Here is a 19,922-nt window from a genome sequence, read left to right as displayed (position 1 = left end):
GGTGGGTTTTTAGGGGTTAGATGGTGACGAGGAGGTCACATTATGCCTCCTCATGGTCTGTCAGACTCCCTCTGAAAAGTGATCCACCTCGGATCACTCTTCAGAGGGTGACACCAGTGTAAACGAGCCTGTATAGATTATCACATTTTGTTTTCTCACTTTTGAACTTGTTTTCGGCCTCCTGCTACTCATTTATTGCAAGCAACCCTTGAATTCCTAATCTACTGGGACTTATTTTTCATACATGTGTTTGTGTGTCTGTTCAATAAGCAACTGCTGCCTGTTGGTTCCTCAGACCGCGTTTTGCTGTGTGAGCTGCATGCCTACTCTCCGCTATATAGTGTGGGAAGCTGATGATGTGTGTTTTGGGATCTTGCTCCAATATTTTACAAAGCCCGCATTGTGTGTGACTGTGTACCTCTGCACCCACAGGATTAGCATAAATTCCACCTTGTTTTACAAAGAGTGGGTGGGAGCAGCTATGACATCATGGACACACAGATTAGGCTGCTTTTCTAAAAGCGACTTCATTCGTACCTGTCATTGCAATGTTCTGCTTTCCACAGCCCGAGTGTCAGGGACCAGGGGAAGGGCGCAGTCATGGAAAATGGATATTCTGCAACTTCCTTGCTAAAACACACGCAGGATTTCTATTGTAAAGATGTCAATACAATACATAATTGTCTCAGGGTTGACAGACTTTATTATGGAATTTACTACATTAAAAGATGAACTTTAACCACTTCAGCCCCGGAAGGATTTTCCCCCTTAATGACCAGGCATTTTTTTGTGATACGGCGCTGCCGTCACTTTAACTAACAATTGCGCGGTTGTGCGATGTTGTATCCAAACAATATGGACGTCCTTTATTTTCCCACAATTCGAGCTTTCTTTTGGTGGTATTCGATCACCTCTGCGTTTTTTTTTTTTTTGTTTTTTTTTTGCGCTATAAACAAAAGAATACAGACAATTTTGGGGAAAAAAAAATGTTTTTGCTATAATACATATCCCATAAAAAAAAATAAAAAAATAAAAAAAATGATTCATCAGTTTAGGCCGATATATATTCTTCTACATTATTTATTTATTTTTATCACAAAAGGCATATTTTGATTGGTTTGTGCAAAACGTATCGCGTCTGCAAACTATGGGATAGATTTAGGGACTTTTATTTTGATTTGTTTTTAGTAGTAATCGGCTATTTTTTTATTTTATTTTTTGCAGAACTGCGACATTGCCGCAGACAAATCTGACCCCAAATGACACTTTTTGGGGGCCAGTGACCTTATTACATTGATCAGTGCTATAAAAATGTATTGATCAATGTAAAAATGACACTGGTAGGGAAGGGGTTAACCAGGGGGCGATCAAGGGGTTAGCTGTGTTCCCTGGGTGTGTTCTAACTGTAGGGGGGATGGGCTTCCTGGGACATGACCGAGATCACTGTTTCTGAAGACTGGGAACAGTAGATCTCTGTCATGTCATCTGTCAGAATGGGGATCCTTGTTTACAAAGGCAGATACCCATTCTGCCTCTGTACTAAGAGATCGCGGGTCGCCGATGAACATTTGACCCACGGGCACGCTCCCAGCTACAGCGATTTACGCGAAAGCGCCAACCTGCTACCGTACAATGTGAAAAAAAGTCCATCTCATGGAAACTGTTGATTTTTTCCAAACTGGTTGAACATGCAAACATTAGATATTGAATCATTTAGTCCCTACAGAGAAAGGTGATATACCTGAACAAATGACACATGAACAGTGTTACTTTTCATGATCTAAATCGGAGGTGTCAAGCACAAGGCCTGCGGGCCGAATCCGGCCCTCCAGGCCAATTCATATGGCCCTCGCACTTCTCCTGCAGCTGCAGGAGAGCTCCAGCCCTCCTCTGGTCCTCCTCTAGACCCTTAATTTTTGCTTTCAAACAATGCATCCAGCTTCTTCCCAGCAGCAGCATAAGGTAAGGGGGGTGCACTGTGATGTAAGGGAGAGTGGGGGACTCAACTTCTCATGGTGGGGTGGCTGTTGACATCTAAGATATGGGGAGGGGATGCGCTGCACATCTAATCTTACAGATACAACCGGCCCTTTTGAGGGCAATTATAATGCTCATGCGGCCCACGATAAAATTGTTTGACACCCCTGGTCTAAATGAACAAAATTGCGATGCTTGTTGCTAGAGCGCAACATATCCTTTACCGATCCCTTCACTATCTGTATTAGGTAAGCACATAGATTGTTGTGTTCTAATGTTGTAAAGATATGCATTTTTTATTTTTTATAATGGTGTACAGTATAACCCAAGTCTGGATTCTACCTCTTGGAACTATAAGTGTGGATTGTATTGTCATGCAATGTTAATAATTGTCAACCTGCTGTTTTCATTAGTTGTTCAATAAAACACTTTCTGTTTTTTAACAAAATTGTGGATTTGCATTTTGAAAAAAGCACACCCCTACATTTATCATCACTTCAAATTTAAATTCTATATTTTATTTTAAACTATATAGATAGAGATTACTATAGAGCGATATATATATATCTCTCATTTCAATTGCATGCACATCTCAAAATATAACATACCACAGTTCGATTCTAATTTGCAATAAGTATACAAAGCCTTAAGAATCACTTCAAATTCATTCTACTAGATTCAAGTGTGCCAGGTTAGGTGCCAAGGAGTAGGTGGCATGTGTCTTATTTAACCTTAAGTCTGCCCTATAGTAGTTTTACTTCTACAGAGCGACAGCTCATATATATATATATATATATATATATATATATATATATATATATATATATATATATATATATATATATATATACATACATACATACATACATACATACATACATACATACATACATACATACATACATACATACATACATACATACATACATACATACATACATACATACATAGTGTGTGTGTGTGATCCAACACCTCCAGGTAAGGAGTGCATATGCCCGCCGGTGGTGGCTCACTTCCACTGTAATTACAAACAGCGGAAGTCAGTCGACGGGTGCAGGGTCATTTATGTCCTCCAGCCCCCACCGATCGTCGGGCTGAGACACAGAACTGCGATCTGCTCATGTAAACAAGGCAGTTTGCTGTTCTGACAGGAGGTAAGGGATGTAGTTTGTGTCCCTGCAAAGCAGGGAATAAATGCCATCTCTTCCCCCTAGTAAAAGCACCTCGCACAGCATAGTAAAACACTGGTTAGGCACACAGTTAACTTTTTGAGCGCCGCTGATGTTAACCCCCGTCCCAGCCAGTGTCATTAGTACAGTTACCGTGTATATTTTTGGCACTGATCACTGTATTGGTGTCATTGGTGCCCAAAAAGTGTTGGTGTCAGAATATCTGCCTCAATATCGCAGTCTTGCTATAAATTGCTGATTACCGCCATTACTGGTAAAAAATAAATAAAAACAAATAAAATGATCCCATAGTTTGCAAACGTTATAACATTTACACAAACCAATCCCAAATCTGCTTTGCCAAAAATATGTAGCAGATTACAAATTTGCCTACATTTATGAAGAAATGTTTTTTTATTTTTATTTTTTTATTTGATATGTTTTATAGCCGAAAGTAAAAAAAAATATTATTTATAATTTTCAAAATTGTTAGTATTTTTTTTGTTGAATCAAAACCACACAGGTGATCAAATACCATCAAAAGAAAGCTCTATTAGTGGTTTAGATACATTTTATTTGGGTACAGCGTTGCACGCCCAGCGCAATGGTCCGTTAAAATAACGCAGTGCAGAATCACAAAAAAATTGACTGGTCATGGAAATCTTCCCGAAGGTCAAGTGGTTAAACCTCAAGCATATAGGGTCTGGTGTTTTCTTTGCTGTTGACATGTATGGTGTCTTCATGCCAGGATCACAAGAGCTTTCTAAGGCCCCCCAGAAAGAAAGCTGTAGATGTCTTAAGGGCACACTGCATCTCAAAGAAGCGGCTCCTACAGGCTTTGAGCTCTTTTGAGCTTTCATTTTTTCTTCCTGGAAACTCCCCTCCATGTTGGCCAATGTGTCCATGCACACTATGGCTTTTTCAGAGGCATGATCTTACAGGCATAGGTGTCACTGCTGCGAGACACTACAGAGCTGGAGACGCAGTGAAGCCGGAGACACAGTGAGTAACATTACCTGTGATTAGAGTTACCATTAAAAGTCCCCAGTACAGTTCTCAGATCAGCAGATGACCTTCATCAAGAGCACCTAAGTTGGCTGATCAGAACTCCCCCAGATCTGCTACTGATCCCATCCCATCCCTCCCAGTACTGCCACTCATCCCAACTTCCCGCCAGCACAGCCACTCATCCCTTTCCCCCCCACACCCCCCACCAAGGAGTAAGAGAAAGAATAAAAAATAGAGAATACATGGAATGGAGAGAAAAAGAGGAGGGGGGGGGGCAAAGAAAAAGGGAGAGAAAGAATAAGAGGAAGAACAAAAAAGATGGCTAGAGAGAGGGATGGGGGAAAAAAAACAAGAAGTTATTATGGAGAGCGATAAAAGGGAAAGAAAGGAGACGAGAGAGTGGTGCATCCCAAAATGTACCATAAGGTTTTTTTTTTTTTTTACTGTTCGAGTGGAAGGGACTCAGGGAGCACTAAATGTCTGTGGATTAAGGGCGCAAATCACTTGTCTTGCCTTGGGTGCTCACAACCCACGCTAGGAAAATAATTTTACTGTTAGGGGTCCCCACAACTTGGGAAATTTTATCAAGGGGTCACGGCACTAGAAAGGTTGAGAACCACTGCCTTAGAGTCTGGCAAGTGATTTTATAAAGCTTGCCAAAAAATTGAATATAGATGTTTGGGTAAATTTTTTATGTAAATAACCTGATGTTTTGTGATGAAAATGGGTGTTGTACTGTTGGAAGTGTCACTTTAATTGGACATAATTGTAATTGGACATTAATGTTTCTTCTCTGGTTTCAGGTAGAAAGGGACTTTGAACGGGAATATGGCAAGCTCCAACAGTAAGTTGCCTATTTATACCGGTCATTGGCTCAATTCAAAGACCAAGACGATAAAGATCCTTATTGTGATTTATCCTCTTTTGTGTAAAAACGGAATTAAACACATCAATTTAACTGCTTCCCATAGGCGTGCGCACAGGGTGTGCCAGGTGTGCCCAGGCACACCATAATCACTCCCTGCAGTGTAGATTCCCCCTGCTGCTCGGTGTCCCCTCCCACAGCATGGCTGGCTTCCCTCCTCTCTTATTGGCTACTGCAGTGGGCACATATAGATGATATTTTAGGATGAGTGGGGGAAGGGGTAATGTCCTTTACCAGCCCCTACCTTTTCTAAATGAACATAGTGAGAGATCGATACCATGTTTTTGAGCTTTCAGGTGCACCCCCTAATGCAACAGGCTGCGCACACCTATGCTGCTTCCCAAAATGGTTACATACAAGGCATGAAGTGAAGGATGACTGTCAGTCACTTGTGCTCTTAGCTGAAGTGTCATGCTGTCAAATGGTTGGTGTCATAGTTAATCACATGTGCAGCACCTTTTGGCGTTGCCACTGTCCTGTTTCAATTATATCATGAAAGTTATTACAGGTGTTTATCTTATCTGATGCATTGTATTGTTTTATTGTATATACCATCAATGCTTTCCTCCCCCACAAATCTTACACACGCGACACTATAACATGTTAACCATTATTTTTCCTTCTGTATCTCATAGGCTAGAAGACCAGACCAAAAAGCTGCAAAAAGACATGAAGAAAAGCATAGAGGCTGATTTAGGTATCGGTATCTTTCCTGTTCCTTTTGTTTAGCTCCCATCCACTAATAACTTTTATATGCCTGGTCCTATGGGCTTCAATAGGAAAATGCAGCCTGCTTTTCGCATCATTTTGAGAAACTTGCGAGACCATTCAGAAGGGAAGTTGACTTGCAAGTTGATCTCTTTGAATGAGAGAAAATGCTGGACAGCCTCACTCCAAAAATTAGCCTTTATTCTTGGAATTTGTATAAAAAAATACAAGCCACAGCAGAACACAGGACAAAAGAGCTGACGCGTTTCACACTAACAGTACTTAATCATGGCTATGAGTAAGCACTGTTAGTGTGAAACGTGTCATCTCCCCCTTGGTGCTTTTTTTCAGTGTCTGACCTTGAGCAAGAATGCATTTAGTGAAGTCTAAAGTACTTGTTCAGTGACTGCGACTTTATTAATCCCTGTTGGATTAGCAGCCAGACAAGTAGCATTTTCAGATTAAGAGGAGTGCAGTGGCAGTCTCAACATTTTCTCTCAGCACTGGTTTCCTCTAAAACTTAAGTACTCTATTCATGGGTAGTTTCATATTAATGTATTTCTTTCCTTACCAGCCATGTCCAAGTCGGCTGTCAGGATCTCCTCCGACCTATTAGGGAACCCCTTGTGTGAACCAGATGCAGATTTTCTAGGAATGGTGACCGCACTGGACACAGCAATGAAACGTATGGATGCATTTAATCAGGAAAAGGTATTTGTGACATTAGCTATGTATGTATATTTGATCCCCTGCTGATTTTGTATGTTTGCCCACTGGCAAAGAAATGATCAGTCTATAATTTTAATGATAGGTTTATTTTTTTAACAAAAATATCTAGAAAATCGCATTTCAGAAAGTTATAAATTGATTTGCATTTTAATGAGCAAAATAAGTATTTGACCTCTTCACAAAACATGACTTGGTGCTTTGTGGCAAAACCCTTGTTGGCGATCAGAGGTCACATGTAGGGCTGCAACTAACGATCATTTTCATAATCGATTAGTTGACCGATTATTGTTTCGATTAATTGGATTATAGCCTTAAAAAAAAAAATAGAATTTTTTTATTTTTTTTGAGCCAATTTGTTGTTGGGCAGATTACAAAACACAAATTGCCGCAAAAACACATTACATGTTTTTTTGCAGCTTCTCCATTGAAGTATATTGAACCAACAAAAAAAAATAGCACTATTTTGCGTTAAAAAGTCCTCGCCCTTTCCAAATACGCAGCAGCTGGATAAAAAATCATGGATGTGAACGTGTCCCATAGGAAAACATGTAAATTAACTGTAGTGTTTCTGCAAAAAGCACCAAAAAACAGAGGTGTGACCCCAGGCCTGAGATATTTAATAACCTAATGGTGTTAAAAGTACAAAAAGAGTAAATAATCGCTATTGTAAGGGGTTCATTTTTTTACTGTGGGACAGTGAAAGTAATATTTACAGTAGCGATTTGCTTTTTTGTACTATAAAGGGCTAAATTTAGTTTTTTTTAACCCCATTATGTTACTGGCCGATTAATCGATTAATTTCATAATCGATTAGTTGTCGATTAATGGATTAGTTGTTTCGGCCCTAGTCAGATGTTTCTTGAAGTTGGCCACCAGGTTGGCACACATCTCAGGAGGGATTTTGTCCCATTCCTCTTTGTAGATCCTCTCCAAATCATTAAGGTTTCTAGACTGACGTTCGGTAACTCGAACCTTCAGTTCCCTCCACATATTTTCTATGGGATTAAGGTCTGGAGACTTAAGCCACTCCTTTGTTGCCTTGGCTGTGTTTTTTGGGTCATTGTCATGCCCAGCCACAACACATTTTCAATGCCCTGTCTGAGGGAAGGAGATTCTCAACCAAGATTTGATGGTACATGGCCCCGTCCATCGTCTTTGTCCTGTCCCCTTAGTAGAAAAACTCCCCCAAAGCATAATGTTTCCACCTCCATGTTTGACGGTGGGGATGGTGTTCTTGGAGGCATAGGCAGCATTACTCCTCCAAAGAAGGTGAATTTATAACTTTTTTTTCTGAATATTTTTGTTATCCTGTCTCTCACTGTCAAAGTAAACCTACCATTAAAATTATAGACTGATCATTTCTTTGTTAGGGGGCAAACATACAAAATCAGCAGGGATTAAATACTTTTTCCCCTCACTATCCACCCAAAATCAATGTAACTTTAACACTCTAATGTTCTTGGTACAGGTTAACCAAATTCAGAAGACTGTGATGGATCCTTTGAAGAGGTTAGAAATAGTCCATGTGAAATCCATATTACTGCTTTAGAATGGCAGCAATGCAGTTGGCATGTAATTAATGTGTTAGTCAACATTTATGAGTTACAACATTATTTAAAACGGTGCTATTTGTTTTACTCATTCAGAAGGCTTAAAGTGGTTGTAAACCCATATTGACAAAAAAGAAAAACAAACAAACGCTTGCAAGACAAAGGCATAATATAATGAGCTAGTATGCACGGCATACTAGATCATTATGTAATACTCACCTGAGATCGAAGCCCTCGCTGCGTTGCCCATACACAGCACCGGCCACCGACATCACTCCCTGAGTTACTTCCAGGTATTGCTGGCTCTGGCGGAGTGATTGGCCGGAGCTGCGATGACATCACTCATGCGTGCCGGAGCTGGCGGTAACGGCACAGTCTAACTGAAGCAACGGCACGACGTGCCGTTGCTTCAGTGCGCATGTGCCAAAGACTTTGGCCCATGCAGATACAGGGGATATCTCCTAAACCATGCAGGTTTAGGAGATATCCAGGGTAGCTACAGGTAAGCCTTAATATAGGCTTACCTATAGCATAAAGTGGTTTGTAAGGGTTTCCAACCACTTTAAAGTTTACTCCCAGTTTAGCTAAGAGAAACTCTATCACTTCTAGGTGATATACAGTTGTGTTCAAAATGGCAGTCTAACGTCACTAATCAGATCAATCGCTGTTTTTGGTATAAATTCTATTTCTACATGGAAAATCATTTACTCTTAGGTGTGGTAGAGTAATAGAAAACCAACAGTCATGACATGAATGCTGCCTGATTCTGTGTAATTGAATCATTAATTGAAAGGGGTGTTTCAAAATAATATCAGTGTGGAGTTCAATTAGTGAGGCCATTTAGTCTGTGATAAAACGGGTGTCAAACGGGTGGCCCTTATTTAACCACTTGCCGACCGCCGCACGTCAATATACGTCGGCAGAATGGCACGGGCAGGCAAATGGGCGTACCTGTACGTCCCTTTTAAATTTGCCGCCCAGCAGGCGCCGCGTGCCTCGTGAGTGTGCCCACGGGTCCTGGGAACTCTATGTTCCTGGGCGGCCCGCGATTTCGGTCGGCAAAGGCAGAACAGGGGGATCACTTTGTAAACAAGGCATTCCCCTGTTCTGCCTAGTGACATGTCAGGGATTTACTTGTGATCGGGAACAGTGATCCCTGACGTGTCACTGGTAGCTCCCCCCCCCCCCCCCCCTAACATTTAGAATCACTCCCTAGGACACACTTGACCCCTTCAGCGCCCCCTTGTGGTTAACCCCTTCATTGCCTGTGTCGTTTTTACAGTAATCGGTGCATTTTTATAGCGCTGATCGCTGTAAAAATGACTGGTGTAAAAATGTCCGCCATAAAGTCGCAGTCACGATAAAAATCGCAGATCATCGCCATTACTAGTAAAAAAAAATATATAAATAAAAATGCCATAAAACGATGCCCTATTTTTTAGACGCTATAACTTTTGTGCAAACCAATCAATATATGCTTATCGCAATTTTTTTTTTTTTTACAAAAAATATGTAGAATACATATCGGCCTAAACTGAGAAAGTTGCTTAAAAAAAAAAAATGGGGATATTTACTATAGCGGAAAGTACTATATATATATATATATATATATATATATATATATATATATATATATATATATATATATATATATATATATATATATATATATATATATATATATATATATATATATATATATATATATATATATATACATACAATTGTATATAGCGCAGAAAATAAAAACCGCAGAAAGATGTGGAAGAAAACAGAAAACTACCATTCAAATGGATGGAAGAATAGCCAAAATGGCAAAGACTCGGCCAATGATCAACTCCAGGGTGATCTAAGAAGCTTCCTTTACCTTAGTGCAGTCCTCCTTCACTTACCTTATCCTTTCGATTTTGCTTTTAAATGTCCTTATTTCTTCTGCGAAATCCTCACTTCCTGTTCTTCTGTCTGTAACTACACACCGTAATGCGAGGCTTTCTCCCTGGTGTGGAGAAAGCCTCTTGAGGGGGCGAGCAGGAGTATCAGGACATCCACTAACACACAGCTCCTTTCTCGATCTGCAAAGTAGAGAGTGTCCTGACACTCCTGCTCGCCCCCTCCCCTCTCAAGAGGCTTTCTCCACACCAGGGAGAAAGCCACGCATTACGGTGTGTAGTTACAGACAGAAGAACAGGAAGTGAGGATTTCTCAGAAGAAATAAGGACATTTAAAAGCAAAATGGAAGGATGAGGTAAGTGAAGGAGAACTGCACTAAGGTAAAGGAAGCTATTTAGGGGGAAAAAATTACCTTTATAACCCCTTTTTAAGCTTCATGTACACTGCTGCTGGTAAACGAATGTTTAGGAGCAGTTGGGCATTTTTTTTTCAGCTGCCCCTGAACTCTCCTCTGTTATCTTATCAGTACATGTACACAGGGTCGTTTCTAGGCAGTTCAGTTAAAAGCGTTTTTTGGAAAGCAAAAAAAATGCATTCAAGATGGCTGTTCAGAGGCATTTTAAACACTTGTAACCGCTTGTAAACGCGGTAACTCGCATTTAGCCGCGTCTCGTTTACAGGCGTCTTTAATTTTGGACTATTTGAAGAAAAAAGAACGCTCCTAAACGCATACCTGCCATGTAAACACGGCAAATCGGGCGTTTTTTAACGTGGGTTACTATCTGTCAAGTTAAATCGTTCAGGAGGGGTTGTAAAACGTCCCCTGTACATTAAGGCTGCATTCACACCTGAGCGACAAAACGCCCGACGCCGGGCGCTTCTGCCGCTAGAGGGGAGAATTCCCATTGCTGTCTATGGAGATGGTTCACATCTCATAGACGCCGAACGCCTGTCGCCTGAAAAAAAGTCCCGGACCCTTTTTTTCAGGCGACATTGGCGTTTGCCCATTGACAGCAATGGGAAGAGTTTAAAAAAAAAAAAAAAAAAAAAGTTTAACACTCGCGGCAAAATACGCCGCGTACGCCGAACGCGGCTGTCGCTCAGGTGTGAATGGGCTCTCAGCCTTATAAAGACTGGTGCATGCTTCATGCCTGCACCACTCTCCTAGGCTGAGAAAATATAGTCAATGCTGCATCTATTTATCAAAAGGTGCAAGGAGGAGTGATGTGCTTCGTGTTCTATTGCTGTGTCTTTAGCAGGCGTGTGAGCTGTCTGCTGACAATTCATGTCCCGTTTGCCAGGTCCACTCTGGCAGGAATCTGCTGCTTTCCCTTTGTTGGAAGCGGATCTTGCGCCAGTTTTTATTTCACTCAGAAATAGAAATGAGTGTGGGCGGAACACAGGGGAATTGCGGTATTAAGGGGTTTTGGGCTTCAGTGGGTGACAGTGTTTTTGCACCTGGCTTCATTGGGTAAAATTTTAAAGACTAAGCACACCTAGAAGTTTAACTTGTATCACACGCACAAATTATTATTATTTTTTTTAACCGTTTAACACAATAAAGCATTTTATAAAGCACAGTGCTTGTGCTGTGTCATTTGGCCCCCTGTAAGGCTGGGTACTCACGAGCAAACATGTACGGTGAAACCGGTCCGTCGAACCGTTTTCACCGTACATGCCTGCCAGAGGGCTTCTGTACGATGGTTGTACTAACCATCGTACAGAAGTCCGCGTGTAAACATTACGCGGGGCGTGTCCGCGTTGTCGCTGCGGCGACGTGGGCGGGCCTGCCATTTAAAGGCTTCCACGCATGCGTACGGTAGGTCTGTACTGACGACCGTACATGTCCGAGCGGGCAGGATTCCAGCGGACGGTTTTAAAACACGTCCAGGAATATTTGTCTGCTGGGAAAAGGCCCGGCGGGCAAATGTTTGCTGGAATTCGGCCCGCTCGCGCCTACACACGACCGAACATGTATGCTGAAACTGGCCCGCGGACCAGTTTCAGCATACATGTTTGGTCGTGTGTACGGGGCCTATCACCTATAAAACCTGGCTGATCCTGCCTGGCTATGACCTCCCCCCTTTAAACTGACCACGATAATCATGGCTGCTGAGCCCTGACACTGTGGTCAGTTTATGTTCCTCCATCATCTGCAGCCTGCTATTGGTCTTCTGCGATATATATGGTATATGTAGTACACACCCGTATGTCAGTGTAGGTTACACATTTATTGGACCAGGCTGTGTAATTTTTCATGTTTTTATACACAAGTGTAGCAGCTTTGTGATAGATGTATGTGTACTGTATGGTAAATGCAGTGCACACTGGAATAGCAGCAAGTAGTGTAATTGTGTTTGTGTCAAACAGGTATAGCAGCGTCTTCCCCTCGCTGAACATGGCTGTGAAACGTAGGGAGCAGGCTCTGCAGGAATACAAGAGACTCCAGACCAAGGTGGAGAAATATGAGGAGAAGGAGAGGACCGGGGCTGTGATTGCGAAGTTACACCAGGTCAGTGTATGGTTAATAGTAACCAAGTTGTGCGGTTTTTGTTTTTTTCTTTGTATAGGGACTGGAGTTGGACATTTATAGAGCTAATTTTTTTTAGAGATGTGTAAAGAGCAGCACCTCCCAGATCACTTACAATATCAAAACGTATTAATATTCTTTTCCTCCTGTGCCTATTTCTGACATTTCCGCTGCTATTTCAAGAAACCACTTCCTTTCAGTTTGGTGAAGTGTCTTGTACAGTATCGGCATGCTTGTCATGGGTTGAATATGCAACGTCATCCACTCTGGCCGTGCCCCTCTAGTCCAGTATGTATGATGCAATGGCTTGCCTGAGGCTTTTTCTATGACTTGTATATCTGCATTACTGCCACTGAACCCCACAGCAGGGATTACCATTTACAGTATAATATTGAGACCTGTCTGATCTCCCCCCCCCCCCCCCTATTGCTGTCTCTCTCCTCCACCCACATCTCTCTCATTGCCAGCGGCAACACAGAATATTCATGAGGGCTTCCGCTTTTCTTTTTCTTATGTATAAAATTATACCGATACATCATTTGCTTTCCACTGTAAAAGTGGAATATTCACATGTATGTATTTACAATGTGCATTCTCTGCAGTGCTGCAGATAAACATTACATACATGAATAGAAAGTGTCCAGGGTTATGAAGCGATGTCCGAGTCCCATGCAATTACCTGATTTTCAAATTAAATTAATTTCCTATTAAAGGGTATGTCCACTTCAAACTTTTTTTATATTGTGCAATATGTAAGTGCTGCACTGCGGATAGCCCAGTGTGTGATAATGATGGGAAGCAGTCTCCACTTTGGCTCCTCTTAAGTAACGCCCCCTGATGTGTTCAGCACCACCCCTGGGGCTAAGTCATAGAGATGGTCCACTGCTTAGTCATAGAGGTGACTGCCTCTATGACCAAGCCCCGGGGGCGAAACATGCCTGGGGGCGTGGCTTCTTTCCACCATTATCACTCCCTGGGCTATTGGCAGTGCAGCGTTTACATATCACGGGGCTGCTATGTTTCCCAGGATGAACTTTTAGACTCCAGCACCCATATAGTGGATCACCAGCAAATTTGTCACTTTGAGCGGCACTCCCATTTGTCTGTACAGGTCACAGTGAGCAAAAGGTTTTACGGCTCATGCACATGTTCACAAAATACACTGCGTTCAGATTTGTAATGTGTGCATTTTTTCTTGTCTTACAGAACTGAATGCAGCTGCACACACCTCTGTATTCTGGAGCTGAATTCAGCTTCATCAAAAAAAAAAAGAAATCTGCATACAAGCGATTTATATATGGACTGTATTTAAAGCTGTATGCATGTAAACAGTTGTGCTAATGTTTACATGTGTCCACAACTTGGCATGTATGTAGACTTTTTGGCCCTGAATGCCAAGGATGCTAAGCGATGGGATCAGTTTGCATCCCAGCAAATTGGGTACATTTAGGATGTATGCTGGAAACATTGGCATAAAGATTTTACATAGGCTCTTACTCCCAGCATAAGCCCTTAGGAATTGTTTACGTGAGTGACACTCTTTACCTACACTCTGAACAAGAATGAGTGGTGAATCGCTTTTCAGAGGGCAGGGTTGCCAACTGTCAGTGCATTTATGAAGTTTGTAAAATCCATAATTTTTACAGACTGCATGTCGTTAACAGACATGCATGGACAGATGTAAAAATTACAGATTTTACGAACTGTTGCTAAATTTACTGACAGTTGGTAACCCTGTTGTAAAGCACAGTGGCTGCCAGGCATTCCAAAGGTGGTAAACCCGTGCCTCAACCACATATATTTTACCACTGCCCATGTAATCCATGCCTTACCGCTAACTGGGGCCTATTGCAGAGATTTCCCCTCTTACTGTTCCGCTGAGAGTACTTTCACCAGATATAGAGTGGAGCATAGTCTGTAACAGAGACAAATTTTAATAGTTGATAAGGGTTAATAGCATTACCTTACTCTGTCTTGGTTTCAATCTACTCCCACTTCCTGCCTGGTGAAACAGCTGTCACCAGTACTTCAAACAACAAATCGCTTGAAAACCCTGACAGGGATTCTAACCCATCTCCCATTCTATCCAAAACTAAAAAAAAGTGCTTTGGCTGAATGTACTGTACACTTTAATACCTTTTATAATAGGACAGTGTGTGTGTTCATCCAGCAGTCTCTGCCCTTTTAACCTTTAAAGTGATGTAAAGTCTCCAGGTTTTTTTTTTCTATAAAAATAATAAACATTTCATACTTATCTGCCCTGTGAAATGGTTTTGCACAGAGCAGCCCAGATCCTCCTCTTCTCGGGTCCCTCTTCTGCGCTCCTTGCCTCTCCCTCCTGTTGAGTGCCTCCACAGCAAGCACCTTGCTATGGGGGCACCTGAGCCGAGTCGCAGCTCCCTGTGTCCATTCAGACATGGAGCCGCGGTTTGGCCACGCCCCCTCTCTCCTGATTGGCTAACTGACTTTGTAAGCAGTGGGAGCCAATAGCCGAGCCAATCGGGAGGGAGAGTCCAGCACGGCCAAACACTCCTGGACATCGCAGGATAAAGATGGGGCTCAGGTAAGTAATAGGGGGCTGCTGCACACAAAGGCTTTTTATTTTAATGCATTAGGATAAAAAAAAAACTGCCCTTACAACTACTTTAAAGCTGAATGCCAGTTATGATGAATCATGGCTATGACATGATTGTTTTGTACAATGTATCCAGTATTTCTGCTTGATTGTATACGGGATAAGTCATTGTCTGAAACACCTCGGTGACTCTTATAAGTGTAATGTGTGATGCAAAATGTGATTCTTTAATGAGCACAGATTAAATAAAAATGAGTATTTGGGTTGTTAATCTGTTGGAAAGTGATATTTCATGTATTATGTTTTCAAGAATTTCCAGTGAGCGGATATGGTTTGGTGGCATGATCTTGGCACTGATTGTTTAAAAGGCCTGGATATCATTCATTCTTTTGAAACCTGTTTTGGATGCTAAACGCTGCCATCTAGTGTTGTATTAGTGAAATGCATTTGATCACCCAGTAAATCATGTATGATAATGAAATCTTCTCCACTTCAGGCCAGAGATGAATTGCGTCCAATTCGGGAGGACTTTGATATAAAGAACCGCCAGCTATTGGATGAAATGCCAAAGTTTTACAATAGTCGCATAGATTTCTTCAAACCCAGCTTTCAATCGCTGATCCGAGCCCAGGTATATAGAGTCCTGTGCATCAGGCATTTATTTTTGTAGGTAAAAGTATAATGAAAAGTAGGAAAGCATTAATGTTGTTTATATGTATTTTTTGCTCTCTGAATTTGGTAAGTGTGAGAAGAGTAGTGTTCCCCCAGCGTCTTATGTCAGGTAAACCCTGTCCCTTTTTCTACATGCATATTTCTATGACAACCCTGTGAGGTGTGTGAAATGGTGTACAGTCACTCACAATGATATAGTGACACCAAATAACAGCTGTGCCTGTAATACTTTGACAACCTTACAACCTTTAGGAGTTTCACTAACCTGTACACATGAGAATCAAAAAGGCTCTAAAGGACAATTCTTTCTTTAAAGTAAAAATATAAGCAAAACTTTTTTTTTTTTTTTTTCATGTTGGATAGAGGAAGGGAGGTTTTTTTTTCACCATCTGTGTCCCATTGGGGAGATTTCACCTCACTTCCTGTTCCATAGCCAAACAGGATGTGAGAGGAAATCCCTGAAAATTAAGGGAATTCCTTGAGGACCACCGGGTTAACAAATCTAGTGTCCCCTTTGAAAGATTTCTCCCCTATTATCTTTCTGGGGTCAACCCAACATTTGGCATTTTCTTTTACTGTCAATGATAATGGTAAACAGGACAAATAGAGAGGATAAATCTCCCTAATGGGCACACAGACAGTGATAAAAGTGAAGTGGAAGGAAAATTTATAAATGGTTTTCAATTTTTTTTACAAATAAATATGTGAAAAGTGTGGGGTCCATTTGTATTCAGCCCCCTGAGTCAATACTTTGTAGAACCACCTTTCTCTGCAATTACAGCTACAAGTCTTTTTGGGGATGTCCCTACCAGCTTTGCACATCTAGAGAGGGACATTTTTGCTAATTTTTCTTTGCAAAATAGGTCAAGCTCTGTCAGATTGGATGGAGAGCGTCTGTGAACAGAAATTTTCAAGTCTTGCCACAGATTCTTAATTGGATTTAGGTCTGGACTTTGACTGGGCCATTCTAACACATAAATATGCTTTGATCCGAACCATTCCATTGTAGCTCTGGCTGTATGTTTAGAGTCGTTGTCCTGCTGGAAGGTGAACCTCCACCTCAAGTCAAGTCTCAAGTCTTTTGCAGACTCTAATAGGTTTTCTTCTAAGATTGTCCTGTATTTGGCTCCATACAGCTTTCCCGTTAAATCTGGCCATCTTCAGTGTCCCTGCTGTGGCTCTCTGTAGATCTTCCAGAGTTACCATTTCTCTGATTTAATGCTCTCCTTGCCTGGCTTGTCAGTTTAGGTCAGGGGTCTTCAAACTACGGCCCCCCAGGTGTTCAGAAACTACAATTCCCATCATGCCTAGACATGTCTGTGAATGTCAGAGTCTTGCAATGCCTCATGGGATCTGTAGTTCTGCAACAGCTGGAGGGCCGTAGTTTGAGGATCCCTGGTTTAGGTGGACGGCCATGTCTTGATAGGTTTGCAGTTGTGCCATACTCTTTCCATTTTCTGGTGATGGATTGAACAGTGCTCTGTGAGATGTTTACAGCTTGGGATTTTTTTATAACCTAATCCTGCTTTAAACTTTTCTACAACTGTATCCCTGACATGTCTGGTGTGTTCCTTGGCCTTCATGATGCTGTTTGTTTAGTAAAGTTCTCTAACAAACCACTGAGGGCTTCACAGAACAGCTGTATTTATACTGAGATTAAATTACACACAGATGGACACTTTACTAATTAGGTGACTTCTGAAGGCAATTGGTTTCACTAGATTTTAGCTAGGGGTATCGGGGTAAAGGGGGCTGAATACAAACTACAAATGCACGCCACACTTTTCAGATATTTATCTGTAAAAAAAATTGAAAACCACTAATAATTTTTCTACCACTTTGTGTTGGTCTATCAAATACAATCCCCAAAAAATACATTTACATTTTTGGTTGTAACATGACAAAATGTGAAATTTTTTCAAGGGGTATGAATACTTTTTCAAGGCACTGTATAGCCGCCAGCAGTAATCGCATGTAAAAAATCCGACAGGCTAGTTGTACCCAAGTCAATCAATGGATCAACTTGGGTACAACCAAGCCTGCCCATAGATGGGTGGAATCGTGGCTGGTTCCTGCTGAACTGGCCGAGATTTGATGCATTTCTAATCTGCTTCAGTATCTCTAGTCTACTGAAGGGGAGTGGTGTGTCTGGGTTAGATTAGGTTAATGGGCTAGAAATGGTGGCCTGTTTTATTTATATAAAAGGTGTCCTTTTGACAAGTAGTGATAGGACCAAGTATGATGGCCGCCTCTCTCCATTTCCTTATTCATAGCATCCTCTTTACCACCACATTACAGGCATGCTTCAATTCACACTTCCTGTTATTTTTGTCATTTTTCTGCTTCTTATGCTGGACCTACAGTGAGTCCTTGTGTCCTCCTTGCCTTTTGTAGGTGGTGTATTACACGGAGATGTCCCGGGTGTTCGGAGAGTTGGCCCAGCAGGTGGATGAGATCCAGCTCACAGATGCTGAAAGAGAGCGGGAGAATGAAGCCAAGCTAGCTGAGCTCCGCGCTCTCTCCATTGTAGCGGATGATTGATACTGGACAGTAATGAAGAGATTGGGAAATTGTTATATGGAGATGTTACCCAAGGTGACCTCCACAGAAGCACTAACTGGATCCATGTTAAGTAAATAAGGTACTCACAATCTGAATCCTGCTGGGCCTGTGCTGACACTGAAGTATTCACCATTGATATTCCATGATGCCTGACAATAGCTGCTAATACACTCCTTGTACAGCACAATAACCCATATCGGATATCCCACATAGTCCTTTTCTGAATGTATGACTCCGTATTTTCCTGTTACATTGGAAACTGCAAGTATGTGAAGTATGGGAGATGGAATGAACTCCTAAAGTGCCTTTGTAATCATTTTTACTAAAAGTTGACTGTTATGGATAAAAGCCTCTATATGTGGAGCTCTTCATTTTGTCAAATGATCTCAAATGAGAATGTGTTTTTTGTTTTTTTTTTGCCAGTGCAGCATAAAAACATGACGGCTTCAAGTTGATTTGTTGCTATGGGCTACAAAAAAACATTTTCCTTTCAGACCATTTGAGAATTGAGGACAAATGTGGTTAGCTGGACCTGCGCAGCAAGTACCAACAACGGGATTATATTGTTCAGATTTACAGATCTTTTTCTTTTAAATTCCTATTTTAATTTCTTTAATTATTATTATTTTTATTTTCCTTTTAAAGCTGAGCTCCAGAATTTGTATACTTACATTGGGCCAGCTTGGCTCAATCTAATTATACATTTCTGATGTCCAGAGGGTCTTTGGGGATGTTGTAAATCATTGTAGAAGTCTGCGCTACATACTGTACAGTAAGAGCTGTGATCTTCAGGTTCTGTGAACTAATCCCCTTCTGCACACTGACCACAGGGGGGCACTCTCTCAGCACCTCCGCCACTCATAGAACGCCATGTATTTTTTTTTCAGTGAATACAATGTATTCTTCTATTGGTCAAGGTAGAGATTGTGATGTCACCGCCCCTCCTCTCCACCTTGTCCGCCCAAGTCTGCCATAATGTGCCTGCGGGGACACCTCCGCGGGATAGTTAATTGGAAATGTCCACATCACCCAGGCAGGAATGTGGGTACCTAACAAAAAAAGAGACCTTCCCACTCTGCAGTCCAAATAAGAGAAGAACTGGAACTCTTTGCATCACTCAGCGTGTCATATGCCTGCAGGTTTAATTAAAATGGTCTTTTAGGTATTTTTTTTTTGTTTTAATTAACTTCAGTGTAGTGGATGGTGAGGATTAAAGGGTAATGGGTTACAGGAATGACTTTTAACTACTGCAGAGCAATTTTTAAATTTGCACTATTGGTCTATTGCTTTGCCATAGCACAAAGTTACAGAGTCCTGTATTGATCTGTGCCTGCCTGCCAGCTGCTTGACTGACGGCAGTGGAAGCCATTGGCTACTGCTGCTGTCAGTCAAAATCCTGTGAGCAAGGGTGGGGTAGGCCCAAGCTGTGATGTGTGTCAATGAACATACACAGCCCGGCTCCCACGATCGCGGGCACGAGAGCCAGAATACACACACAAATCCTTGTTCGGACAGGAGAGAAGAGACAGATCTGCTGTTTGTAGTAATTGCGAACAGCGACATGTCTCCTCCCCTAGTCGGTCCCATCCCCACAGAGTTGGAAACACTCCCTAGGGCAGCCTGTGTG

General features: G+C 41.7%; 1 protein-coding gene across 1 annotated transcript in view; it reads left to right on the top strand.

Annotated features, from left to right (window-relative positions):
• The window catches only part of BIN3 (bridging integrator 3), a 55,939-nt gene extending 37,164 nt beyond the window's left edge, over positions 1-18,775 (top strand). The window contains exons 3-9 of the mRNA XM_040346167.1: positions 4,958-4,998; positions 5,715-5,776; positions 6,362-6,498; positions 7,985-8,025; positions 12,327-12,468; positions 15,558-15,692; positions 18,128-18,775. Of these exons, the coding sequence (XP_040202101.1) occupies positions 4,958-4,998; positions 5,715-5,776; positions 6,362-6,498; positions 7,985-8,025; positions 12,327-12,468; positions 15,558-15,692; positions 18,128-18,274 (705 nt within the window). The 3' untranslated portion in view covers positions 18,275-18,775. The remainder of the gene's footprint in view (positions 1-4,957; positions 4,999-5,714; positions 5,777-6,361; positions 6,499-7,984; positions 8,026-12,326; positions 12,469-15,557; positions 15,693-18,127) is intronic.
• The last annotated feature ends 1,147 nt before the right edge of the window (positions 18,776-19,922 follow it).

Source organism: Rana temporaria, chromosome 3, assembly GCF_905171775.1.
Source record: "Rana temporaria chromosome 3, aRanTem1.1, whole genome shotgun sequence".
NCBI lineage: Eukaryota > Metazoa > Chordata > Amphibia > Anura > Ranidae > Rana > Rana temporaria.
This window is presented reverse-complemented; position numbering and strand designations above follow the sequence as displayed.